General features: G+C 43.7%; 1 protein-coding gene across 3 annotated transcripts; it reads left to right on the forward strand.

Moving 5' to 3' along the window:
• LOC121453713 (neuronal regeneration-related protein-like) lies at nucleotides 1-26,374 on the forward strand. 3 transcript variants are annotated; one of them, XM_041660651.1, is made up of 5 exons: nucleotides 1-86; nucleotides 499-542; nucleotides 1,856-1,919; nucleotides 21,625-21,702; nucleotides 26,169-26,374. In XM_041660651.1, the coding sequence occupies exons 3-5, from the start codon at nucleotides 1,917-1,919 to the stop codon at nucleotides 26,292-26,294; spliced, it is 207 nt and encodes a 68-aa protein (XP_041516585.1). In that variant the 5' UTR covers nucleotides 1-86; nucleotides 499-542; nucleotides 1,856-1,916; the 3' UTR covers nucleotides 26,295-26,374. The 3 variants fall into 3 exon arrangements, with proteins under 3 accessions (XP_041516585.1, XP_041516586.1, XP_041516587.1); XM_041660652.1 differs by lacking the exon at nucleotides 1-86 and adding an exon at nucleotides 298-322; XM_041660653.1 differs by lacking the exon at nucleotides 1-86 and adding an exon at nucleotides 362-380.
• The last annotated feature ends 907 nt before the right edge of the window (nucleotides 26,375-27,281 follow it).

Here is a 27,281-nt window from a genome sequence, read left to right on the forward strand (position 1 = left end):
GCGGCGACGGCGCGGGTGCGGGGGCCGGGGAGCGCGCGCGTGTTGGCCGCGCGCCCACGGGGCCGCGAGCCGCCGATTCCTGCCGAGTAAGCAGTCTGGCTCCGCGGTGGCAGCAAGGCTGGGGCGCTGGCCGCGCGCCAGCTCCATCAGAATTAGCTCATTGTTCACTAGTACACTAGCAGAAGAGAGGGGAGGAGGTGGGAGGAGAAGGGGGGACAGAGGGGGGAGAGAGAGAGAGAGAGAGAGAGAGAGAGTTGAGATTGAGAGATCGGTTTAGAGGAAGAGAGAGACGCAAGACACACACTTGGAGAGAGCGCGCAAGGCAGGGAACCCTTCCTTCCCCTCCTCTTCCGAGGCTGCACTTCTTGGAAGTGAAGCGGGTTGGGGTTTTGTTTCCCTTCCCCCCTCCGCCCTCCTCTTCCTCCACCCCTTTCCCCTCCCCCTCCCTCAGCTGTCTTTCTAGCATGATGCCCTTTTTCACCCACATTTGTGTTTCAGGTGTAGAGAGGAGAGAGAGTGAACAGGGAGCGGGGCTTTTGTCTGTAAGTATATGCCTTTCTCATCCCCAGCTGGGAGCGCTGCTTTCTCTTTTGTGTCAATTCCTTGCCTTTGCGCTAAACTGGACCCTCCAACCTTGCAGAGTTCATGCTTTTTCCCCTCTGAATTTTAGGGCTAAAGCTGACACCTTGGAGAAATTATGTCATTTTGCTCCTGCTGCATTAAGGCTGGAATTTAACTCGACCTCCCCCCTCCTTTGTTTAATGCACAAGTTGAGAGAAACGAATTCTTTTGTGAAGGGGTGGGGTTTTGCTCGCTGGTGGGGTTAATTTTGTTCTTGCTCATTGTTAATAAGGAGCCTTTTTGTTCCTTTGCATTAAATGCACTTTGGTGCATGCAAGCTTCCCTCTCCCCGTGTAAAATCCGGACACTTGATTACTCTTTCAATGTTGCTGCTGCGGCCGTGGGTCTTTCATGTTTTCTCTCCTGCAACACTTTTCTCTGTATTTTTTTTTTTTTTTTTTTTTTTTTACAAAGCAGTTTAACTTGGGTTCGGGAGTATTAAAAAGAAATGACTGCTTTTTCTCGGTGCTGCTAATAACCTGATTTGCATTTGTGTTTCTATAACAACATTATAGGAAAACTCGAAGTGCCTCTGATACCCGTTTGGAGAACTTTTAGTTTTTCCATTCATCTTAATTTTGCCATAACTTACATTAACAAAAGAGTTGTGCTGTAGTGGAATAAAGGCGGAGGGCGAGCCACCGAAGGATCTACATGAATGTTTATTGGGTTTGGGGAGAAGGGCATAATGGTGTATGTTCCTGGCTTTCTCCCCTGTGTAGGTTCTTTCCTTCTTTCTTTTTCTTTCTTTCTTCTTCTTTTTTTTTTTAAACACGGAAGGTTATGTAATGCAGTGCCATTTCCAAAAATATCCACTCTGAGGCATCACACTACGGTGGAAGGCTGATTCTTGTTCTGCCGTCTTGATTGCAAATACACTGCCAGTAGTATGTCTGGGAACAAAGAGCAGCCAGCAAACAATCTATTTTTATCACTTGGGTCTACTTTTAAGTTGCCAAACCTTTTGAACTGCAATTTAAAGATGAACCAGTCACTAAGAATAGCCCAGGACTGCAGAGACAGGTGCCAGGGATTCCTTTGTCCCCTATGTAGACCTGTAGACCACTCGGGAAGCTCTTTCGGGGACTCTAGTGCTTAGAATAATTTGCATGGAACTCATCTCCAGTTCACATAGTGCTTGTCTGTGACCCCTGAGGAGGCATTTTTTTTTTTTTTTGCATTTGCTAACCTGTGGTGAAACAAAGTGTCTACTGTATTTAAACATATTTTGCAGATTGGTCTCCCTGGACTGAAGCAAGGGAGAACAGAAGCTCAAGACTATTAAGATTCTCAAAATGGTAAGACATGGTCATCAGAAGAAATTCTCAGTAGCTCCTTATCAATAATTCCGCATAAGTAGCAGCCACCCACCTTCATCCTGCCTGGTTCTCTATTGTTCCTACCCCATCTGACCTTTCTCAGGTCTGTCTCCAGCATGTGGAGCTTGCCGGTGCAGCGGGCTATATGGAGGGCATGTGGTGAATTAGACTTGCAGTCATTTGGAATAGGAAATGAAGATTCTTGTTTTCAGAGCAAGGATGTTTTAGCTCGAACAGCAGGAACTATTCTGTTCTTTAAGAAGATTGACGTGTTGTGACATACATGCGGGGAGAATGGCAGCCGGGCTCAAACCATGGGTCTTCTATACAGATAGCCAGAACTTACCCCAAACTATGAGTCTGTGCCTAAGGAACAAGCTATAGTATGTGCTGTCCTTAATAGCAGAAGATAGGATTTTTTTTAGTGAGTGCATCATGTATTGTTGTTAAAATGTATATGTATATTTTTTTCTGACTTACAACTTCCTTTAGAAGAGACATTTCAGTTTTAGAGGGCAGGCATATTAGCCTCTAAATTAAAATATAGTGATTTCTCCTAAGAAGTGTAAACCAAAGAGAGGATAGTTACATTTCTGATTAAATGAAGCAACATAGAAAATATAAATTAAAAGTAGCTAGATACATATGTTAAACTTCCGGGGGAGGAAACAAAAACGTTTGCAGCTTTCTGTGCAACCTGCCCTCCTGGGATGCTGATGGGCCTCCATGCACTTGTCTTCTACGTACAATGTGTGCTTTCCTAATTTGCCTCTTATTTTTTTTTTCTTTTAAACAAGGGTAGAATTTAGTGAATTAAAATTGGATTTGATATACTTCATGTTTTCTTTGAGAACAACCAAGAATTAGCTTCCAGGGAGAGAGATGAGTCAGAGGCAGTTAAATGAGTTCAGATTGGCTTTCATTAAGAAGTGAGCTTTTTAATTTTTTAACATATGCCTTGCCTGTCATTTCAACAAGTGGGTGTCAAAGCACTGAGCAAAGTCGGTCTGGCTTGGACTGGCTTGCTGATGATGAAATTAAAGAATTGGGGCAGAAAGACAAAAGAGGTAAACATAAAATCAAACTAATCAATGACCTCTTTGCAAGCAGTTACCCTCATAGCCCCTTCCCAGTTAGCCACTTTTGCAGAGTTGCAAGGTGGTGGTGGAGTGTAGCTCTCGTTATTCAGTGCTCTTGCTGGAGGGGCCGCCTCACTTGCCTCTGCCCTCCAGCCCACTCCCTTTGTATAGCTGTAGAGAGACCACAGAGACTGTATGTTGCAATGTATCAAGTGATAGTTTTAGTTAAACATAAATAGGACCATTGAGCCCTGCCAAGTCCAGGCCTATAGATCAAGGTCAAAGCACAGCACCAGGCTTCTGTAGGAGGGGGTGGAATGTGCTCTGTGGAAGGCAGGCATGCATGCCAAGCTGTGAACGAAAGCTGGAACCACTGGAAGGCAGAAAAGCAAAGACAAATTATTATCAAACACTAATCTTCCTCATGTGTCCATGTTGTGTGGTGGAAGAATGGACGGTCACAGTTTGTTTCTCTTGGGAGGATTTTACTCATGGAAAAAAAAAAAGAAAGTTCTCACAACTTCTCGGTGCTCCTTCCATCAAGACGTCAGTCCCTTCTGGCACAAGCCCATTGCCTGAAATAAAACCCCCGGCAGTTATTGTCTGAGGGTGATTCCAAGTCACTTTCTAGAAATTCTTGTATCTGGAAAGTCTAAGTTCTTTAAAGTCCTTGTGTGTAGTATTGTAAAAAAAAGTTTTAAATATATTTTTTAAAGACTGATATTAGAGATACCCTCAACCCTTTTCTTTTTTTTCTTTTTTTAACAAAATGAAGTTCATTTCCTTTCTTTGATTAAAACTGGGATTGCTTTGTAGAACTCTGTATCTAATTTACTTGAAGATTTGGCTCACATACAGTAGAAATTTCTTACAGGAAGCGGCCTGATTAACTACTGGCCATCTCTGGAATGAATGTGTGTGTGTGTGTGTGTGTGTGTGTGTGTGTGTGTGTTGCTTTTTCTCTGAAGCATATATTTTCATCTACATGTATAAAACATTACAGAGAATCTAATCTCCATATGCTATAAGGGTTCATTTCAAACACAAATTTATAATCTTTTCAATCCAGCGTAAGGAATTAGTCAGTGAACTGTAGACTTCTACAGGTTGGGATTAAATATCTGGTCTTTTTACACACTCTAAGTTGGTAAGGTGCACTGGTTAGTTCTACTTGACACAGATTAAAGTAGCCTGGGTGGAGGGAACCCCAATTGAAGAATGGCCTCAGTTTTTGGACAGGTTTGTGGGGCATTTTTCTTGATTAATGATAGACGTGGGAGGGTCCAGTCCACTGTGTGTAGTGCCACCCCAGACAGGTGGTCCTGGGTTGTATAAAAAAAATCAGGATAAGCAAGCTGTGAGGAGCAACCCAGTAAGCAGTGTTCTTCTGTGGTCTCTGCTTCAGTTTCTGCCTTCAGGTTCAAATCTTGGCTGCTGCCCTGGCTTCCCTCAATGATGGACTTCTAGGCCAAATGAATCCTTTCTTCCCCAGGTTGCTTTAGGTCATAATATTATTACAGCATCCGAAAACAAACTAGAACTTAGGGTTTCACAATAGTAAATTGGAGGCATGCCAGAGTCATAGAGTGCTGTTTGTATTATTACAATAAATAGATAAATAAGATGATGTGACTGTCTCCAGCCCTGTGCCACCTTTCACAGCATTTGTACATCTGAGTACAACAAAGAGGGTGCCAGTCACGTGTGATGGTTTTGGAGGTGATGCCTGAGGTAGTAACAACCCAAGAATATTGTTAAATTGTTAGTTCTAAGCATATTTTCTGCATCTTTATTGTCCAGAATATTTTTATCAGTGACTCATTCTCCAGTTCTTTCAGGCCCTTGCTTTTATTGTTTGCAATTTGTAGGATTTTGTATAGTTTTTTAATTACCGAGAGTTTACAGCAATCTTCAGGATTTTTTTTTTTGTATTTCATGAGGGTTTTTTGCTAATTTTTTAATTTCTAGACCTGTAATTTTATGATGTGCCGTCGATTCATGTAGTTTATTTTAAAGGTGCTTGGCTTGTATATGTCAAAGAAGAGAAGACATTTCAGAATATATATTGAAACTAGTTTGAAAAACCAGATTTTTAATCCACTGCCAAAGCTAAAGTCTCGGTTTTACCCTCTGTGGAGTAAACCTGCCTCCCAGTATGTGTGTGCCATGAACTCCCAGTGACATGAGCATGAGCTTGGAATGTTTTAACAGAGATGTAGGAACTGGAACAGTTTCCCTTCTCTCTGTGGCTGATGCTGGGCATTGAGAAAGATGGGTTGGCGCTATTGGACCGCTCAGGCTGCTCTGCTTCTGTACAGGTTGTGAAGGAGCATCCACGGGCTCCTAAGAAGACCCCTCAGCAGTGCCCCCTCCCCCTTAACATAAACTTTCTGGCTCAAAGAAAAAGGCTAGACTTGGAGAGGGTTGGTCTTACTGGCTGTCTGTGCCACTAGGTTTGGGGTGTAAATTGACAAGTAGCTGCAGTGACTTTTGCTACTACCTGGGAGGTAATTTTATATGGTGCCATCTTGTCTTTCCCCAGGCCTTGCTGTGTATGAAGGGGAGAATTAGCAATTGTTTGGGAGAAGTAGGACAGAAGAGATAATCAGTCTGTCTGGGCTTAGCCTCAGTCAGCTTCCTCCTGATCTATAGAGATAGTCGGGTTGGAAATGGTATTCACGTACCTACCGTCTTGGTGTAACTAATCTTGGAATAATTAGCTATTCAAAGTGTGTCCCACTTTAACACTGTATTTCTTGAAAAGTTAGATATAGGTCAGGTTATCATAAATATACAAATGGAATTCACTTCATTTTAAATCTTAAATTCTTCCCAAATCAGAAAATGCACTTCTAAAATATATTTTGCTCAGATGAATGGGTAATCCTGAAATAAGAATTTTAAATATTCATTTACCTGGTCCCTAAATGTCACGCCTTGAAAGGTGGTGCTGCCACATCCTTGGTCCCCAGCTCTCTGATCAGTGCTCTTCGTGGCTGGAGAGTCTTTTAAGACCAGGTCCTTACAGCTTCAGCGAAATGGAAGACTGAAATAATTACCTGAAAAACTATGTTATATATATATATAAAAAACCTTTGATTTCATCTGATTCAACTTGGTAATTCAGATGTTGCTGGAGTGCTGTGGTGGTGGAAGGGTTTGCTTGCTTTATCTGTGTAATTCTTCTGCTGTGCAGAAAGGGCTAAGGATAAGGCAATCTTATCAGCAACTCCAATCCAGATATGCAAAGGGAGAAAGATTCAAGTGGGCTTGCACTGCGTTATCTTGTCTGATGATGTGTTGCAAGATTCCAACTTTAAACTGCTCTGCTGGCTTGCACTAGAAAACAGCTTAGCACTGGGTCTAAATTTATCCCAAATGGATATTTAGGAACATTCTTATCCTTGAGAGAATTTCAATAATATTTCAATAATATTTCATCTCATTGGCTGAAAAAAATTCACAATGCTTCTGTCTAGTGCATTGTATACATTGCCAGCCCTGTTAGTTTGTGACTTAAACATTTAAATTTCTCCCCACTACATTCTCAGTCTCAATCCATTCGTTGGTAGCAATGGCATGCTACTAACCCCAATGATGTAACTTGTTAGTAGTGCATAAGCTTTTTTTCATATTGCCCAATTGATTATAGGCCTACAGAGGAATTATCTACTTAATATTTCATGCTTAGAAATAGTAAATATGTAGTAGAAGCTTAAAAAATATTTTGTGTGTCCATACTAATATCTATTAAGTTGGATGTTTTACAGTGTAGCTCTAATGAGTTACCATGATTAGTTTTTGTGAAGTAGAAGTAATTTGCCTCATTGACCCCCTCCTTGTAAAGTGCCAGGGACCCGAAATGAATGTAACCTTCATTTACACAGCAAACTGCTTGCCATTCTTTGTTAAAAGGGTAAGAAACTTAGTGGTTAAACCATAAAGTGTGGCACTTGCCAAGAGAGAGTAGCTTGGGCTGCGCTGGTGACCAGTGTTCGGAGCCACGCTCTGAGTAGGCAATGAGGTTCTGCCACTCTGGGGTTTGATCCATCCGTGGTACTCAAAGCCCACAGCAGCTTATCCTACAGCGATAAAGAATCCCCTCCTGAATCCAGGAGGAGCTTCACTGTCAGCCTTGTGACATTAACACTCACTTGTTTCCAGTATACTCTGAATCTGTGGTCCAAAGGACACAAAGGCAGCCTGACTGGAAACACGAGACTAAGAAGAGCCAGCATGGGACTGTGTACCATTTGTGTGCCACGGAACAGCATTTCCTCCTAAGCACTGTGCGTAGATTGCAGACATCACGTGACCCCCATATTCTAATTGCAGGAGGAAGACTAGCATGCACAGCCAATCTACCAGACACTGCAAGACCCCATAATCCAGGACTAAGCATAAGATTCAGAGGCGCAGGGTGTGCGGTACCAGTGGAAATCTTTCTTATTGGTGGAATAGAAATTAATCTAGAGCTAGAAACGGCAGGTTTACCATGCATGCCACCTCTGACTCCCATTGCACCTGTGGCCGATGGCCTCAGTCAGCCTCCACATTCGTCCTTCATCCTGAGTGTGGTATTTAAGTCCTCCATGTAGTATTTCAGGAAGACATGCACACTTGACTGCTGTTAACGCAACATTTGAGCCCTAGAAGTGAACTGTTTTCTCCTTGAGAGCAAGTAATATGTGACATTACATTTTCTAATCTAAAGTCTTGAAAATTGTCATTAATAAACATTGGACACATGAAGAATTAAGTATATTCAGGTAGCTTTAGAGGAGGCAGAAGAGAATTCTAGATGAAAAGGATAGATCAGGGAGTTATACTTGCAATAGCACCTCTTCCCTGTTAAGGTCCTCTGTGCTGTCAAGGATAGGCCTCAGAAATTAGACCTAGAAGTCAAGGACTTGATGCCCTAAGCAAGAAGAAGCCACGGAGTAGGCATTCTCCAGATGGCTGAGGGCACTCACTCGGGTTACCAGACTATCTCAGATTCTGTGCCTTCCGACTGAGCAGAGCGTGTCCCCTACTCCCATACTCTGGTTAAAGGTACAGCTGTCTTTATTTCTCACTTTTACTGTCCTTGGACCAGGGCTTACCCTGATGGGAAAAGGGGTACCCCTGGCCAGTGATCTGGAAAGGGGAAAGGGAGCCCAAGGCAGCAGCAGCCCCTCTTTGTGACAGTGGTGTCCTCTGAGTGAGAGACCCTCCCAGTTAGACAGACTGGGTGCATGCTCAGGCTGACCAGATGTGTTAGGGATTCGGCTGCTTGTCGCCCTCAGGTCTCCCTGACGAACAAACGAGACAGACTTTAAAGTACAAGCCAGCTCCAAACAGCGTCTTGATAAAACTGTTCACCATTTGGGTCCTGTAGACTTTAGTATGTGTAGGCAGTAGCTGTGAGTATCGGAGGGGAATCTCCTCGCATGGTTCACCAAAGTTGGGGAAAGTCAAGTCTGTCCTCCAGGGACTTCTCAGAGGCCCTCTTGGGGAGGTGTTAGCTGCAAGGTCTCCACAGGAAGTGACAGGACTAGGCTCTATGGGACTGACCCACAGCCTCTTTAGGTGAGTTGGGCCCATCCCTCAGTCTTCCAGTGAGGGCAGTGTAGGCACCTGTAGTTCCCTCAGGTGAGTTGAGCTCTTCTCCAAGGCTTTCTCCGAGGATAACATAGATGAACATTGCTCCCCGGACTGTTTATCCATCCTCCATCATGTCCTAGATCTTCCTTAATTTCTGGGGTGAAACCAACTTGTTTGGAACCATTTGAAATAATCCTTTATTTGTAGCCATGATTGGGATTAGCCCAGGTCACTTGTCCTGTGGTCCTTCCTTCTGTGCCTCACCACTCCTTGGTCTATATGGAATGCACCACCCAACAAAATAGAGGTGGGCTTCAAGTCTGAAAATGATCTCTATGAAATAACCCTAGTACCCCTTTATCCCTGTAGGGGAGACTTTCATGTACCTTGTCCGTATATGACACCAGTGCCATTCCTCCTGTGCTAACCTACTAAAGCATGTTTTCCTAACCTGCCAAGGTTGTGACCTTGAAGTATTGACCCCCTAACCACCACATAAGTCTTGGTAGCAGTAAGGCTGTGACACCTTGCTCCACTCCACCCCCTTCGTCTGTGGGTAGGGTGGAGAATTCGGAGATGGGAAAGTTTCATGACTCAGAACTTTAGAACAACTAGTAAAATAACTTGATGTTCTCATTACATAGTGTGGAAGCAAACCCTGGCCTTCGTTAACATGCTCTGATGGGGCCTTGGAATGGCGCCTACATCCATCTATAGGCCAGGTTGATCTCTGCTGTAATGCCTAACCAGGATCTGCCATGTCCCCAGTGACCAATAAATGTGCCAATGCTTGTGGAATAAATAAATGAGTCACTGGTCATAGATACATGACAGTCTGGCATTTCTGGTCAGAACCAGGTGGCCTACTTCGGGATTTATGACCATTACCAGCCTGGCCCTGGGGAGAGTTGCAATCTCTCAGATTATTAATCTTGTGGTCCAGGAAATGAGATGAACCTGGACAGGTGATGCATTCATTCACTGAGCAAAGCCTCTGTCGTTGAGCATCCTGGAAGAGTCAGGAGGTAAGGGAGACAGTTAGGTCAGCTCTAACCAGCCTAGAAGCACAGCGTTAGCTCAGGATGCTGGGTTTGTATGGTTTGCTCTTTCCGGGGAGAGTCCCAGACCTCACCCAGGGTGCTAGCTGTGGAGTATGCACTCAGTAGTGACATGTTTCCAGCAGGCAGCATGGATAGCCTCTCAGTACTCGAATGGATGTAGTTGAGCAGAATCTGCTCTGGCTTCACAGTGATGAAATCCTCAAGACAAAATTATTGCCAAGTACTTCCTTGGCCTGCTTTCTAAAATCGTTTTTCTTCAGGGTGTTTTGATTCTATAGCTGAAGGTGTTTCAAAGCCCGGATTCCAAGAGGCTTGGTTCAGTGGCCATCCAAACTTTCACGGAGGACAATACAAGAGTAACTTGAGTTTGAGATGGAGGAAAAGATGCAAGAGAGTGTGGCTGAAGAAAGGAAGGTCTGTTTCTCCTTTTTGGCTAAAATTGGCAGTTAGAGACACTGACTGGAAAAGAGCGGGGAGGAGCCAAATAGCTGTGGCCAATGAGAATCCTGAATCCGAGCCTTCCCGATAGGTAGTTAAAACAAAGTTTTTTTTTTTTTTTTTTTTTTTTTTTTTGGTTTTTCGAGACAGGGTTTCTCTGTGGTTTTGGAGCCTGTCCTGGCACTAGCTCTTGTAGACCAGGCTGGTCTCGAACTCACAGAGATCCGCCTGCCTCTGCCTCCCAAGTGCTGGGATTAAAGGCATGCGCCACCACTGCCCGGCTAAAACAAAGTTTTACGAAGTGTGAAGAAGTGTTGGTGTGGCTGGCCAGCTCTAGCCCTTCAGCCCCAGCCCTCAGGTCACGATCACACAGCTGTCCTTTGATTACCGGGGCAGGTAACAACCTTCCTGCTGGAGCCAGGCTTGATACAATTCCAGCAGGGAAAAACACCACAGGCTGAAGGGGGAGAATTTTACAAAAGTTGTTTTGTTTAATATAGGCCCAGGCATTTTGAGGACACTTTTATCAGGTAAAGTTGGTGTCTAATAAAGGAAACCATTTTTTGGGGGTGGGGGACAGGAAGGAGAAAGTAAGGGAACACAGTGCTTCTTGGACATTCTCTGTGAAGGAAAAACTATAGTCAGTACTTAGATGGATAAAGGCAGTGGTAAACATGACCCCAGTAAGTGCTATTAAGTACTCAGTACTCCACCACAAGAGAATTTCATAACCTTCACTAGGTCATCCTTGTGAAAGCCCCCCGCCACCCCGGCTCCTTGAGACCATAGTCTGAAAGGTTGTCAGGCGCTTGCTAAGTGGGCATATTAGCACGTGTGGGGTTGGCAGCCTAGGGTTGAGCGTTCACCCTGATGCGTTGTAGGAACTCAGCTAAACCAGATGAAAGAGAGAACATTGTACACGGCATACAGCCATAGTTAAGTCATGCAAGCAGCATTGGAGGGTATCAGATGTTATATGATTAAGATAATTAGAACTAGAACAGATGAGTGATACTAGCCAGCCCATTGCTTTCCCGAACAGACTTTCTTTGATTGGCAGCTTGTGATGTATGTGCGTGTGTGTTGCTCACCCTGCGTGTACACGCAGAGGCTAGAGGTTGGTGTCCACTGTCTTCTGCTGCTATCTGCCTTGTTTTTTGAGACCAGATTCCTTATTAAATCTGAAACTTGACATTTCGGAGACTGACCAGAAAGCCTTGCATGCAACTCTTGCCATCCAGCGCTGAGGTCATACACTGCCACACTCAGATTGTACCTGAGTACTGGGAGTGCAAACGTTAGTCTTCCTGGTTGTGTAAGGTACTTTTTCCACTGAAACATCTCCTTAGCATGCCTATCTCCTAAAAGTCTTTTGGAAAATTGTATTTACTTCTTTGATGGTCCCAGTCCAAATTAATGGGACATTACTAATTGATAAAAATGTGCTTTCTGTTTTTACAAAGTGCCCACCATACTTACTACTTCACAGAAAGTGAGGGCTTTGTAATACTTTTTCATGGATTGATTGGGCAACTGAAATTATATAATTAATTAATATGTTAGTTAATACAGAATCAACATATCTGCTCATATCTTTAAGCCCTCTGTCTCATATGTTTTTATCCTGATTGTCTGGATTTGATTTTTCCAAAGTCCCAATGATCTGTATCAGGTCAAGTCCCTGGGCTTTGCTCTCTTCTAGACTTGGGTCTAACTACACATCATCAAGTGCTTTGGCCTGACAGTTTGCTTAGTTCTTGATAATAGAATCTTAAATTATTCAAATCTTGCTATCATGGTCTGGGAGCCAGGTCTATACATCTTTTTATTTAATCTTTACAAAGTCTTTCTCCACCCCACCCCCTTTTCCTGAGGACTGTTTTTTAAACTTTAATTTTATTATGTGGGGCTTGGTTGTCTACCCTGTCATAATCAGTTCAATCAGAGGTTCAATTAAATTTATTCTTGGCCTCATAGAAGCAACTTCTTTGATGATGTGAATTTTTACTAAAATCACCAGCTATTCGTACCCTATAACTTTGATTATGGTTGAATGCAGTCCTCCGTGGGGTCTGAGCATGGCATAGGACACATTTTCTTGCTTGATATTTGGTGTGTTTAGACCGTGACTACCTGGTAATTGGCTTGTTACCCCTTCTCCATCTTCTCATTAGCCTGTCTTTAGAACTGTCTGGATCTCTGCTACGTTAATTAAAAGTTTTCAAATTAAATCATGTTAAATCTATTTTCTTTCTGAATGTCTAATTTCTAGGAGCTTTCTCACTGCCTTTCTGCTCTAATGAGTGTTTATTTTCTTCCTTTCTGGTCAAGATCACATTATGTTTTGTGCAATGCATGGTCTGTCTCCACAGATCACTGCTGAAGATAAGATTCTAATTCTCTTAGCAGTGTGTTTTAAAGTTGGCTAAATTTTTGAAAAGCAAAGTTATAGTGAACAAGATTTCAAATCTCTTCCGTGAAACAGAACCCTGTGCAGCATTAGAGCGGCCTTTGAGGGCCATCTGAGGAGGGGCTGTCGGGGAGTTCATTTGGGGGTCAGATTAAAATGACGTGTGTTTTTCAGCAAATGGTCTTTGTCATCTGCTGCAGCGATTGCTAGATACATTTGTGCTGTGTTCATCATTTCCTTGCAGGGAAGTGGAAAGGGAGGGAGAGAGGGAGGAAAAGGGAGGGAAGGAGGAAGGGAGGGAGGGAAGGAGGGGAGGAGAGGGGAAGGAAAGCTGGAAAAAGGAGACTGTCAGGTTGGGTTCAGTAACATCCAAAACCTTAATGCAGCCATCCATGCTGGAGTTTCTGCTCACGTAGGAGATTTCCACAGCAGCAGTGGTAACACTTGAGCAAATCTTGTGTTTATTTCCAAAGACTGCTTTATTTTTTCCCTCCTTAAGGTTAGTTCTATTTGAAGGAGTGGCTATTTACTGGAAATAGATTTTAGAAAAACAAATAATTTGAGAAAATTGCTTTTGACAGTGGGTATCAGACATCTGTCTACATTTCACCTCCAGCCACTGAGAGGGGGTAATGAACACCCTTGGGGGTTGGGAACAGACCTCTCCATTCTGTGGAGGGCCTCAGGGAGACACTCCAGTGAAGCTAGGAAGAGCTCACGATGTAAGTAGCGACAGGTGAGTCTGGGAGGATAGAGATGTTCTACCTTCTCCATGTCTTGTCTGTGTGACCCTGGGAAACCCCCACCTCTCCCTCAGTCTTCTCATCTGTAGCATGGTAAAAGAGGAGAGCGGTCCAGGGAGCACCCACCTCTGTGCTGGGCCCTGGTGCCAATACTGTGTATTGACTCATTTCATCCTTACAGTAAAATGGTGGAGATTAAATTATTGCCCAGGCCTGGGGGTGAAACTTCAAGGTAGAGTGTTGGCTTGGCATCATAAGATGCTGGGTTCCCTCCCCAGTACCAAATGCCTACAACTTTTTTTCCCTGAAAACACGGGTGTAAATTGAGGTGTATAGCTCAGTGATAGAATGAACGCTTAACCCTGGACTCATCTTCTGCAAGGAGGAAGGGAGGGAGGCAAGCCTCGTGATGGACTCTGTGATGCCGTACCACGTGTACCTGTGGGTCCATGACTTTGCACATTCTGTCCCCGCGGGTTCCCACAATACCCACGTCTTTCTCTTGGAAAAGGATAGTTCTGATGTTTGGTGAACAGTGGAGTGAAGACGCAGGATGGAGGATAAAACAGAAGGCTGTGGAGTAAAGTCAGGTTTATAATGATGGTCTCAGTTTAAACAGGGTTTTCCTGGTGCTTGGAAGACAGGGTCTCAGTCAGGCACTTTCCCTTCTAACTTGGAGTCCCCTTTACAGACAGTGTCACAAGTCCTACGACACTGTTTCTTTCTTCATGTCTTGCTCTGGAACACCATTTCCACTTGGGGTGGGGGGTCCTCCTCTGGTCCTCTGCCTTCCGGGACTCTTTAACAGAGAGGTGCCTTCATCCCTTGCTCCACCTAGTAGCTGAAAACCGGGCAGTGTTCAGGGCTGTAGCACACCCTTTCCGAGCTCGTTTCATCTCTCCTGTCCAGCTAGGTGTGTGCTGGTTTGTCTAGAGGACAGGCTACGGGAAACTGCTTTGTGGCCTCCCTTTGGCCTGAGCACCCAAAGAATGAGCAAACAGATCGATAGACTCGTCTCCTTTTCTTGCAAAGGCCAGGCTGCTTATAAGCTGTGTCTTCCTACATAGAAACTACTTTCCCTCCAGTCCTGGAGGTCTCTTAGGAGGCTGTGAGGGTCCCTTGGTCTACACAACAGGGCAGCGTTTACTCCGCAAGCATTGGCCTGTGAAACGTCTTCCATCAAATGCCAAGCAAAAGACAGGGCACTGATAGAAAGAGTGAATATTTCCTTCGGGGATACACACTTGTGGAAGAAACGCAGGTTTTCTGGAAAGCTTATTCTTAGGTCTTTTACAAAAGTCAACCAGATGAAGGCTCCAGAATGTCTTTAGACCTGGGCAAAAGTCCATCTCATTATCCCACCGGACCAGGGAAATCCAGCATTCTCTGTCTAGATTAAGTATCTCACTAGCCTTTGACTGAAGGCTTTAGCAAAAGAAAGACAGGTTTAAGCAATTGTTCTTCCATTTGATATTTTTTTTTAATTCTTAATGGGCAGCACAGTAATGTTTTGGTACAAAAAAGAGGGAAAAAGGCATCCTCAGTGACGAGAGGTGAGGCGTCTAATAGTTCTTTGAAGTCCGAAACCTGGAAGAACATTACCCAAAGTGATTGACACCAATAGCATCAAGTCTGTTTAAGCTTGGGGCATGGTTAATTTTGCTGTGTGATGTTTTTATTTATTTGCAATTTTTGTTTTCAAGACAGGGTTTCTCTGTGTAACAGTCCTGGCTGACCTGGAACTCTGTAGACCAGGCTGGCCTCAAACTCACAGAGATCTGCCTGCCTCTGCCTCTTGAGTGCTGGGACTAAAGACATGTGCAACCATCACTCGGTGCAAGTTTTTTTTTTTTTAATAGTAAAGTTCATAAAATTTAAAATGTTAAAAAAATTTAAGTCTGGAGTTCCTGCTAGCCTTGGGATGGCTGTAGAAGGAGCTCTGAGGCGCTGGGCTTGCAGTTTGGGGAGAGAATAGCAGTGTTATTCTTCCTGTGGTAGAGAGTGTTGTCCTGAGGTGGACAGCTGCAATTCAGCACATTGAACGGGACACAGAGCTAATAGCCCAGTGTTCTTTTCCTTTTGATGGGCCTTCAAAGTTGGAGAAATATCACAAGACGGAATGTTTCTCCTTTCTTGCTGACACAACCGAGCAAATTCATCTAATGGAATAAGGTGGTCCAGACTCAGAATTCAGATGTGTTAAATAAATATTTACTCTGGTTCTACTCCACGGAGGTAAAAGATTTTTATAACATATTTGTTGGAGTCATGGGGGCAAAGAGAAGCTTATGCTGTGCCTGCATGCCTCGAGGGCTTTTTGACTGCAGCTTAACAAAGGCTTCGTTTTTCTTTTTTATTCTCTTTATCATTCATTTTTCCCCTTTACTGAAAAGGCAAATATATTGTGGCCTCTTCTTTAAAATAATTTTAATTACATTTCTTTGGTTAACTAATTATGGTACATGTGCACATGTACCATAAGTCAGAGGACACAAGCCAGCTCGTACTCTGACCAGCAGCCTTGGCAGCAAGCCTGACTCACTGAGGCATCTGAGGCATTTCACCGCCCAGTTCTCCTTCTTGTTCTTCAGCTGCAACTCTGTAATCACGGAATTTAAAAAGCTCCCCTAGCTTTTGGCTCTTTGTTTGGAAAGTCTCTTCTCAGGCGCGATGAGCGGGTTCCAGAGCTTTGGTCTTGTGCTTTACTTTGAGCTGTAACCAGCTGTGGAGACTTTGTTTTGTCTTCATTGCTGAGGAGTCACCCATGAAGTCCAGATTTGAAGCACGAAGCTTACTTCCTTGAGCCTAGACCACACTTGGCTCTGATCCCTGTACCAGACTGACCTCCAGTCCCAGGGAGGTGTCTTGGCAGAAAACTGGGAATCCCTCGATGCATGCTCTCTGATTTGGGTGTCTGTCGTCTTTAGGTGGATTTTATTGTGCTAAACAAGTTTTTATTGGGAAGGAATGAGGCTGGGATAAGAGGGGGTGTTTGCTTGGTGTCAGTGTTTGCAGGTGACCTCGGTGTTGTTCTGCGTTAACAAGTCACTGCCTTCTATCTGGATTTGTCCCATCAAAACCTAGAAAATTCACATAATGAATGGGTTTAAGCAATGGTGTAAAAGGAAAGCCAGATGCGGTTGTTAACCTTTTGTGGCTTGTCCCTGCCTTGGTTTGTTGCTACCCTTGAAAGTCTCTTCGCTGTTATTCTTAGAAAACAAAGTCTAAAAGAGTCGGCAGCCAAACAGACTCTTACGTTGTGGAACGGGAGGACTGTGAAAGCTCTTTCTGCCGACAATTAATTTCACATGTAAACACTTTCAGTTTGTTGCCAGCAAGGAGATTTTCGTTTCCTTTCTCTGCCTAGTTGAAGTCTAGAAATAAAATTCCACAGCTGTCAGGTTCCCACGTATTCATCAGCGCCTCTCACGGTGGCTTTCCAGCGAGCAGAAAGAGTTCAGAGGATTCTACTATTAAAGTCCACACAACTGTTTTAAGGCAGTCTTTGGATGATAGTGCAGCACATGATGCGAAATGGTCATATAATCTGCTCAGACTATGAATCAGACGTGAAAATTTTCTTGGCCCATCAGAGGAACATGCAGCTAGGGTCAAGCTGATACCAGTGGGTCTGACCAAGTTGGGAGCTGCCCTTGTCTTCCTTGTGAGGTCCAGGTATATTCCACCACCCCACTTTCTCCATGTTAGGGACTTGTCGGACCGTGGGGACTGGCTTGAATGTCAGCAGGACTACCTGAGCCAGCCATTCCTTCTTGGCAGGAAAACTCACAATGTTTTCTCTCTAATTACTCATTGTTCTGACTGCCAGTGTGTGTGTGTGTGTGTGTGTGTGTGTGTGTGTCATTTATTTCTCAACAAATGTTTGCCAACTTAGGCACTAACACCTTTATTCTGCTTGCTGAAATTTGCAAGGATTCTATACATCATTTGGGTGGCCCAGTGGTTTTCATGCTTTCTTTTCCCTCTTCCAGTGGCGATGGCTCTCTCCCCATGTGCTTTCCCTGGGAGAAGTTCTGTCTAGCTTTTGCAGGGCTCTAAGGCCAGAGCTCCAGAGAGCGAGCACAGTGCACCGTCTTTTGGCACCATCTGGTCTTTGGTGCAATGCTCCTTAGAGAAAAATGATCTTTGTTCCTCATTGATGGTTTCAGTTTACAGTCTTCACTCATGCGACCAGCAGCACTTGGGACTCAGTGGCTTTTGAGGAAGAATCATAATTGTGCTCCTTCAGAGGATATTTACCGAAATGAGCTATATGAATATGCACATAAATTCCCTTCAAATTATAGGACTAGGTTTCACAACCTCCTGGCCAATTAGGCCTAGCAGAACGTGTACATATGCAGGCATACACTGCTTAATTGGCAGCTAAATTATGAAATGTACCCCTTTGCTATGAAAAGAATTAACTGTGGAGGTTGGGCACCCGCTACCCTACTCTGTTTTCTTAATGGCAAGGGGTGGGCATCTATCTTTTTAAGTCCTAAACAGGCCATTTGTGTACATCCTTGAAACACAATGGACCCCTCCAAGGGTAAAGAATTGCATTACAGTTGTGGTCATTAACAGCCAAGCCATGCAGTAGTCTTTACTTCCGATTTCTGGGAAGGTTTGTTGAACAGCTAAGGAAGTGGCGATTAGCTATGCGGTAAGTATTTGCTCAGAGTAAAGATATAATGGCGCCTTTGTTGGCCATTATCTTAGGACAGTCTTCTCAGAGAAATGTTGGGAAAAAGCAGCAAACAAATAGGGGACAATTTAGAAGCCTCTAAATTACCAGCTGGTAATACATAGAAATCAAATTCTGCAATGGAGTACTGGGAATGATAGGAAATAAGACAAAGGACTTCTCCAGCCCCCTAAATATGGACCACAAGACTACTGGAAAAAAAATAAAAATAAAGCACAAAAAGAGCAAACTTTCCAATGAAAAGCTTGAAAGAATTTAGGCAATGTTCTATGTTGCTTTTTTTATTTTTCTTTTAAACATGAGACTGGTTTTTGATTATCCTCCAACACACGTACACACATACACTTTATATTTCTCATGTAGAATACTAGTTGTTAGTTATAATACCACCAGATAGCAAATGGTTTTCAAGCTTATTACCTATAGGCTTAAAAAATGAAGGTTTTTTTTTTATTGTGTACTTGACAGAGTAAAGTAAATCTTTGAAGAGAGAAGCAAAGAGGGGAGAAGGTAGGAAGAAAGGAAGGAAGGAAGGATGAAAGAAAGAAAGAAAGAAAGAAAAGAAAGAAAGAGGAAAAACATGGACATTTTATTCTCAGTATGTTTGCTGTGCTGGGATAGTTAAACTGAAGGCCGAGCAGTCCGGTACTTTAGGGATAAGAAATCATAAATTTCATCATAAGCCACATTTAAATGTATATCATGGATTTACACCTTCACATAGTCATGCCAATATATTGTTATGGGAAAAGGTACATTAATTAGTATTCTCAGAGACAATCATGAACACAATTTCAGGCAACATCAAATAAAAACTGCTCAATTCTTCTCTATATTTTAGAACACTCATATCTTTGTAGTTGTCGAAAATAGCTTGTCTCTCTGGGTCCCTATTTGAATTCTAAGAATAATATTTCGGAAGGATTTGATAGAAAGTTCTGTTTATTTTTCTACATGGAAGACAGCTTTGAAAGACTGCATGCTTCTTTTGTGATGATCAAGGCATAATTTGTTTAACTTGTTTAATAAAACAGTTGTAGGGTACTTTCATGTATATTACCCAGAATACTGGCATTTTTGAGCTGCAAGGTCCCGTCCCCAAAAGTAAGAACTCAACAAAGTGTGAAGAAGAATGTTACTTTAGTTTTCATGAAAAACAGGAACATGAATCCAGAAAGGTGAGTGCAGGTAGAGCCGTGTGTAGTTGTGCAGCATGAACCATTGGGTACCGAGGAGAAAGAGAGGCTTCAGTCTTCACACAGGGTCTCCAGATGGGTCCCTAGCGGATTCCCAGCAACATTTGCAGGCCTTCTTTATTGGGAGTCATTGCCAGATATTAATATTCTGAACAGGTTGGAAAGCCAGACAGGGTCTGACAGCCTGTGACACTTGGGTCCTGAGAGCTACAGCAGGCACAGGAGCGTCTTCCTGCTTGGAGCACATCCCCTTGAACTTACCCATCAGTCTATTCCTGCATCTGCATCTAATAGCAAAGTTCCTTCCTAGAACTTCTCACGCCAAGCAGCCTGTGTCCTGCCAGAAGTTCCGAATGTTACACTAAATGTTGATTTTGCTTGCTCTTAGTTGACACATGCTCTAGTAGCTTCAATATGCTAAGGCGGTGTGACTTTATTAAAATGGAATATCCCTAGAGAAACACAGTCATAAATGTCACTTCTTGACTCGGCCTTTGGTTCCTGAGCAAACCATTTCTCACGTGTGTGTGTGTGTGTGTGTGTGTGTGTGTGTGTGTGTAATTGTAGTGAAAATGTTGAAAAGGGATCAGCCACTGAGGCCAAGTTATATTACGTGAACTTACTCCTGATTTTGAGTTGGGGTCAAACTGAAATGTTAGGCTAAACTGGGATTTTATGTGCTATGATTTTGTTATATGCCTTGAAACAAAACGAAACAAAAGCTTATTAAATTTAATTGATTGTAATTTAATTCCCCCTTTTCTGGCTCAAGAGAATGCCAAGACTGGCTGCCTGTCCCAAACAAGGCAGATGGTGTCATTCTGTAAGAAGGAGCTGGGCAGGGAGGGGGAAATGTGTGAAGAGAAGGTGGGGTAGACTTGAGGGAATCACAGGGCTCAGAAAGCAGCTGCACTCCGAGGAGAGGAAATGGTTCTGCTTCTTCCAGGGTGGGCACCAGCCCCTTAAGAGCCAAAAGTGGGTGGTGGCTATGGACTGGTCCTGTTTTAAAAGGGGGGCATTAGAGAAGAGACATTTTGCTTTGGGGAAATGTGAGACCAGCATCATACTGGGAAGAAGGGAGCTGAGATCTAGGAACCCAATTCGAGTTGCAGTACTGACCCACTCACTGTGTGATACTTTGGCCAAGCTGGCTTGCCCTTTATGAGTTTTCCTTTTCCCATCTTTATAATTAAAATATTACTATTCATAGGCCCACTGCTGTAAAGAGTGTATATAGTGTGTGCACTTACTCTGATCTACAGTGTGCCCTAACCATTACTGATAGAACAGCAAAGACAGTTACTATTATGTTACCCAAGAGGAGGAGTGCGTTATCCTTTTATGCTCCCTGCTTCACACTCCCAACCAACTAGACTGGTTGAGACATACAAAATAGGAACCCTTAACTCAACAAGTAGTGCTTCCAAAACTGAAAATGACACGTGAGTCTCTTTGCTAATCTGTTAATGAGATCTGTGTCTTAATTGTTACTGTACGGAAGGGTTACTTACAAAACTGAGGCCTGGAAGGAGTCGCCTCTAGTTTCATCCCCCACGTCAGGCAGCGTGGTGTCAAATGTGACTTAGTTCTAACAGATGGCTATTGGATTCTGTCTCTAAGTTTTTTTTAAAGAAGATTTCACAGTTTTCCACTCTAAATACTTTTAGTAATTTAACAACTCTCGTGCCAAGTTCTTTTTTATAGCTGACCTAAATCTGCAATTTGTAGTTTAAGCCTCCCCGCGCCCCCACACACACTCCCTCCATCTTGCTTTCTGGAAATAGAGAACAGCTGGTCAGCAACCTTATGCGAATAGCCCTTTGTATATTTAAAGGAGACTTGCTCAGCTTGCCTCCCTCCCTTTACGTCCGCCCACCCTCAGAATTCATCAGCTCTTGTTATCTGAATCATTCATTGCACAGCTGTCCAGCTCCCTGCCCCTCTCTTAGTACCAGGCTGCTTCAGGGAGCTGGATGCAGTGTGGTCTGAGTGGTCTCATGGGCTGGGGAGATCGTAAGACATTTGGGCCCTCCTCCTCAGCTTTGCATCTATTCTTCAACCTTCTGATAAGTGAAGGATAATTCCTCAGAGTGTCGATCACTACCTGAGCAAGGAGACTTGCAAGGATACTCACGGAACATAAGATACTTTGAAAGCTCTCCACGGGCGCTTAGCGCACCCGGCCAGACATGCATTAGGCTGCCACTTTGCCTGCTAACGCTCACATTGATTGATATCACTGCTCTGTCGGACTCCATCTTGAAAGACTAGCCAAAGCTCTCCTGGGTACAGTGTGTATTCAGAAAATGTGTAATGAGTTTCCTGGTGCTCTGAGCAGATGGGGAAAGAGGAGAATGTAGACTCTAGAATGACCATTAAGAACTGAGCTTGTGGGAGGTGAAGCCATGTGGTTTCAGGATGGACCTTGTTTGTGATTTGAATGTGTGCGCTTTTATGTCTCCATAGGTTTACTACCCGGAACTCTTGGTCTGGGTCAGCCAAGAGCCATTTCCATACAAGGAAATGGAGGGAAGTCTTACTAAGGTAAGAGCCCCAGCTGCTGTTTGTAAACATTGCTTTCAAGTTTGAAGTGTAAACACACATAAGGAAATAATCCAGACCTATTTTATTTTTGTCTTAATATCCATTGTATACTCCCATAATAATCCACTAATACGACACTATGCTGGTCTTAGAAATAACATATTTTTTAAAACATAACCTAGAGCTGGGATCAGTGGTGCTTACCTAATAATCCCAGCACTTAAAGGCTGAGGCAGGAGGACTGCCGGAGATTTGGGCCTAACCTGGGCTACATCATGAGACCCTGTCTCAAAACAGACAAGTCAACAACAAAAACAGAAAACAAGCAAACCAGCCTCGTAGCCTTTTGTGATCCATAACTCAGATGCAAATTTTCACTTAAGAATCTCCCTGTTTCAAATGTGTCTTTTACAATTTCAAAGTTCAGTCACGAGTTTTCCCTGTAGATACTGTGAACTACAGAGAGTTCAGTCTCCAGTTCTCCCTGTAGATCCTCTGAACTACAGTGAGTTCAGTCTCCAGTTCTCCCTGTAGGTACTGAGAACTACAGGGAGTAGCAATCTGACTTTGAGTGGAAGATTGTGCTTCTTAGCACCGATCTGCTAGTTTCACAAGGAAGAAAGACTCCAGTAAAATTTCTGCTCAGCAGTTTCAGGGGACTGGAGGTGACTCGGTGGTTAAGAGTTCTGCTGCTCTCCAGAGGGTCAGGGCTTGAGTCCCAGCATCTACATGGTGGCTCACAACTGTCTTTAAGTCAACAGCCACTTCTGACCTCCTGGTCACAATTTGTTCATAGCACACAGACACGCATGCAGGGAAAAGACCTCTACACATAAAAGTCATATTTTTTCCCGCAAAAGGTCAACATTCCATGTCATTGAACCATGGTACCACCCCACATGTGATATCACTGCCCTTTTCCTATATGAGAAGACCTTATTTAACTGACTGGTTTGAGCTGTTCTCCTGGTTAACAGGATCTTCAGAAACTGCAGTCCTGTTATCAGCAGGTGGTGTGGAAAGAATACAATCCTGTCGTTTTTTTAGACATTCAGAGAATTTCCGAAGTTTAAGTTGAAACTTTCGGCAGAAAGGCAGATGGAGAACATTTTATGGGACCTGGTGGAGCTGAAAGTGTGATAGCCTTACAGAGCTGGAGTGGAAAGGACCTGAAGTGCAGAGTCCAGCTGCACCCCACAGCTCCAGCCTGGGCCACACACCTGCAGTGCCAACTCCATCCTCACCACTACCATCACCGCCTCCTCTTTCTCCTCCTTATTATTATTTATTCTCCTTATTGTTGTTGTTGCTTTGATGGCCCGAGAGGTAGAGCCCATCCTAAGTACACATTTTGCCCCTGGGCTCCATGCCCCACCCCTTAAAATTATTTGTACACATACATGTGTGCTTTTGTCCTTAGACATTCTTTTCTGGGCCAGACCAGGGCATAATTCCCCTAAATTAGCAGCTGAGGGTGGAAAAGAAAGCCATGTAGTCAATTTTTGTCTCAGTCAGCCCTCCCCACAGTACCCTTGGATAATGGAATATCAACCAAGTGGGAAAGACTAGGCGAGGCTCCTCTATGAGCTGGGAGGTCCGTGGGGTGTCCCTTCACTCCGTGCCTACACCAAAGCATGCTCTAGGGTGGGTGTGGAGGATACTGGCCACCACACTTCAGCCCTTTGGTTGTTTCTTCTCGACAATGGAGTGGTATTTTAAGCATAAAATACTTGCCCTTTTTCCAGAAGGAAGCTTCGGGAAAATCACACTTTTGCATAGCTGCATGAAAGATGATTTCAATTTACTTGGTCCAAAGCACCTTACTTAGTAGCTGGGACCGAGCTAGCAGTCACCAGAAAAAACTCCATCCGTGAGGATGTGGCTTCTGGCGGAGCAGGCCTGTTGTGGACAGGGAGCACCTCTGCTTGCCCTCCACCCTCAGACTTCTAGATAACCCAAGTTCCTCTGTCTCACTAGAGTCTTTGTGTGCGGATGGTGGAGAGAGGTGACTGTTTCACCTCAACTGTCAGAAAGCCTGACTGCTGGGAAAACAAGGTATACGGGAGACAGACAGTTCTGTAGAGCAGAATGGTAGGAGTCAGGGAAGAGGATTGTGATCTAGTAATTCTGGGCTCCAAAGAGGAGGTGCAAAGAGCCTGGCTCTGGGAGTTGCTCCCTTTAAAGGCGTTTTGGTTCATTTGGCCCTTGAGGTCTTGTAGTAGCATGCCTCTGCACGACTTACTGATGGTCCTTCTGCCATCCGGTTACTTGGATGTCTCCCACAGAACAAGTTAATTAAGGGCAGGCTGGGTAGGGACAGTTTGTTGCTGTTTCTCTGTAGGCTCAAAATCCAGTAATGCGCAAGCATTCAGCACAGCAATGAGTGATGATGTGCATGGGGGAGACGAAGTAGTACAAGTGTTATGTTCACATCTGAAATAATCCAGTTTTTTGTCTCTGTTCTGGAGAGAACTCTTCCCAGTTTTCATTTGGTAGTGTATTTTTTATGGAGGTCAAAGGTTAGTGGGACAGGGCCTCATAAACCAAGACACAGTGGTGTGCTGACTTTAGAACAGTTTCAAGGCCACACTAACGGTCAGATGGGGTGGTGGCATTGCTTGGAAAGTATCGATGGGTTTTGCTTTTGTTCTGTGATTTGTGGATTATATACCAAATTTCAAGATTGAGATTTTTTTTTCCACAATTGCCATTTTAACTCTTTTTATGCACTATTAATGAGTGCCCCGATTTAACATGCTTTGAGAAATTTTGTTTAGAACCTTAATGCTGTGTGAAGAATGATACTTCTCTGGCTATTCACTGATATCAGAACACCCTCTGAAATTACAAGAATTATAATTCTCTGGCTACTTACTGATATCAGAACACCCTCTGAAATCACAGCCTAGACCAGACTGTTCAGGGACACACTGTGTGGGTTCCATATAGGGCTTTTGTGTGGAAATGCTTTCAAAGTTCTAGGCACATTGGGTGTTGCATGTAGTAGGTGTTGCTTCTTCAGCTTGAATGACCTACCCTGAGGCTGCTGGAAATAATACTTAGCTTCAGGTGGTCTAGAAACTCCTGGCTCCCAAATTCATCCTTAATATAAATTCAAATGTGTAATTTACAAGTCACAAAATGAGACTATCGCTTCAATCCTAGTACTTCTATCCAGGCAACTTCATCGATTGGAACTTTCTTGTTAGAACCTAAAACCCAAGCAAAAAGAGATTTAAAAAGAAAAAGAGAAGAAAAGAAATACTCAAAACCCACAAAGGCTATTCCCACCCCACCCCCCCCCAGAAAATATAAACAAGTTATGGTTTCATTAAGAAAGATCTTTGTCTTCATTGTGAGTATGTCTGGATGGGGCATACAGTCTTTCTTATTTTAATGAATTAAGGCTTTTGTTCAGTTGTTCAGTGGACCCCACTCTCTGGCTCTCTTGCTGCTAGATTCTGATGGAGCCTCTCCTCCTCCTCCTCTTCCTCCTCCTCCTCCTCCTCCTCCTCCTCCTCCTCCTCCTCCCCCTCTTCCTCCTCCTCCTCCTCCCCCTCCTGTGTGTCCAGAAGCAGCACAGTGGTGGTCATCAGTTGGGCCCATCATCTTAGTCCTTGACTCTGTAAGAAGAGACTCGAGTCCTAGGCTGCCTGAATCTCACCATCCTCTGGATGTGGTTTCTCACTCTCCTCTTCCTTCCTACGGCTGCCAGCTGAGATTCCTTTTCATTGTGCACATCTCAAACACTTTCATCTTGGGTGCCGGTTTAGTCCCGACATTAGCGCTTATATGAAGTGTGCCGGTTGCTTATAGAAAGTTCACATAGAAAGATGCATTGTGATATATTTTTAAGTATTTTATTGTGTAAAATGGGAAGTAGATTACTGTCTTCCCTCCATCACGTCACTCACTGAAAAATAAAAGTATGGGTCTAGAGAGATGGCTCAGTGGTTAAGGATACTTTCTATTCGGGCAGAGGACCTGGGTTCAGTTCCTCACATCCACATCACGGTTCACAACCATCTGTACCACAGTTCCAGGGATCTAATGCCCTCTTCTGGCCTCCATGGACACTGGACATACATGCTGCACACATACAGACAGACAGACAAATGCTTGTACACATAAAATAAATCTTTAAAATATGTATTGGCACTCCTGTGTGCTCTCCTAACCCAGCTTGATCCTGGGTACTGACTCTAAGGAGTGTTGCCACCACCTCGAGAGAAACACTTGCCCCCACACAAGCAAAGGAAAGCTGTCTTTAATGGCTTCATCACCCGCTGACCTAATATTTACCTTTAAGAGAATACTGTTAATATATAAACTGCAAAATAGCAGAAGTTCAAGAATAAAAAGTGGGTAGAAGTAAAAAACAAAACAAAAACTTTTTTCAAATGGTTTAAAAGTGTCTTTCTTTGTGTGTGTGTGTGTCTGTCTCTCTGTTTGTGTGTTTCCTGCAGGGGAGACTTCTCGTGCCAAAGGAAGTGAACCGCAAGAAGGCGGAGGAGATCAGCGCTGCCTTCCTGGCTCCACCAGGCAGCCATGAACTCTGCTCCCCAAATATCAGTTACCTCTACTCTTTTTAATCGTAACACCTCCATTTGTATTGCATATGGTATATGGGGTTTTGATGAGGTCTTGGTATCATATATGGGATTTTTTTTTTCTGTGTAAATCATCAAATATAAGAAGAAACTATGGGACTCTAAGCCTTGCTTTAGAGAATTTACAGTGGACAAATAGGTATCATCAAAACAGTTTCTAATCATTCTGACTCAAGTGAAAACGCTCAGAATTTCACACTGTGAATCCACGTTTACAACCCCTACAGGTGGGCCTTCAGGCCTGGTTCGCTACAACAATGTCTTCCACAACTCAAACTCCCACTGCGCTCACATGACTGGTCCACACCCACCTCTTCATCACACGGCTCCCGACTGCTTCTTGCAGAGGCTGAGAGTCCCCCCACTTTTTTTTCTCACTTAGATGTAACAAGCCTAGTAGTTTATGTTCATCGATCGTCTGTATATCTCTATATTTTATCCATGTACTCTTTTGATGTATAGAAGTAGTTTGAAACTCATCGTTTCCTTGTGGTAAGTGACCGAGATGCTGCCACAGGACCTGAGACACTGATGAATGGTGCTATTTTGGACTTTCAACATGCTCCTTGGCGAGGTAGCTCTGATGGAGTTATTTTTTATTTCCATGTTCTGAGAAGGTGTTGTTGGTACTCTGTTTCCCCGAATGTTGTTCTCCAGACTGGATTGTCTTGTTTTCCTGGTGTCTTCAGTGTGGCTTTCTTCTTCAGTGTAGTAGGTTGAGCGGATGCTACCGAGAGTGTGAGGGGCTGTCCTCTCGTGGCTGGCCCTGGTGGAGATGCCGTCATGGTAGCGGGAGCAATCACAAAACTGTAATGTACCTACCAGAACTCTTCCGTTCTGCAGCCTCACCTGCCTGGCTAGAAAAAGAAAAGCAATAATTCCACAGGCATTTGGAGGTATCTCTTTAGATTCTTTTTGTTTGACTGGATATTTGGGGGGGTGGGGGGAAGATTCACTCTCTTTAAATAG

The sequence above is a fragment of the Microtus oregoni genome, unplaced genomic scaffold (assembly GCF_018167655.1).
Source record: "Microtus oregoni isolate MIOR12 unplaced genomic scaffold, Mior012 000011F_ref0000422, whole genome shotgun sequence".
Classification (NCBI taxonomy): Eukaryota; Metazoa; Chordata; class Mammalia; order Rodentia; family Cricetidae; genus Microtus; species Microtus oregoni.

Bases quoted from the DNA above. Each gene is read 5' to 3' on its own strand.
- LOC121453713 (XM_041660651.1), top strand. The intron at 21,703-26,168 runs GTAAGAGCCCCA...TGTTTCCTGCAG, and splicing joins TGGAGGGAAGTCTTACTAAG to GGGAGACTTCTCGTGCCAAA.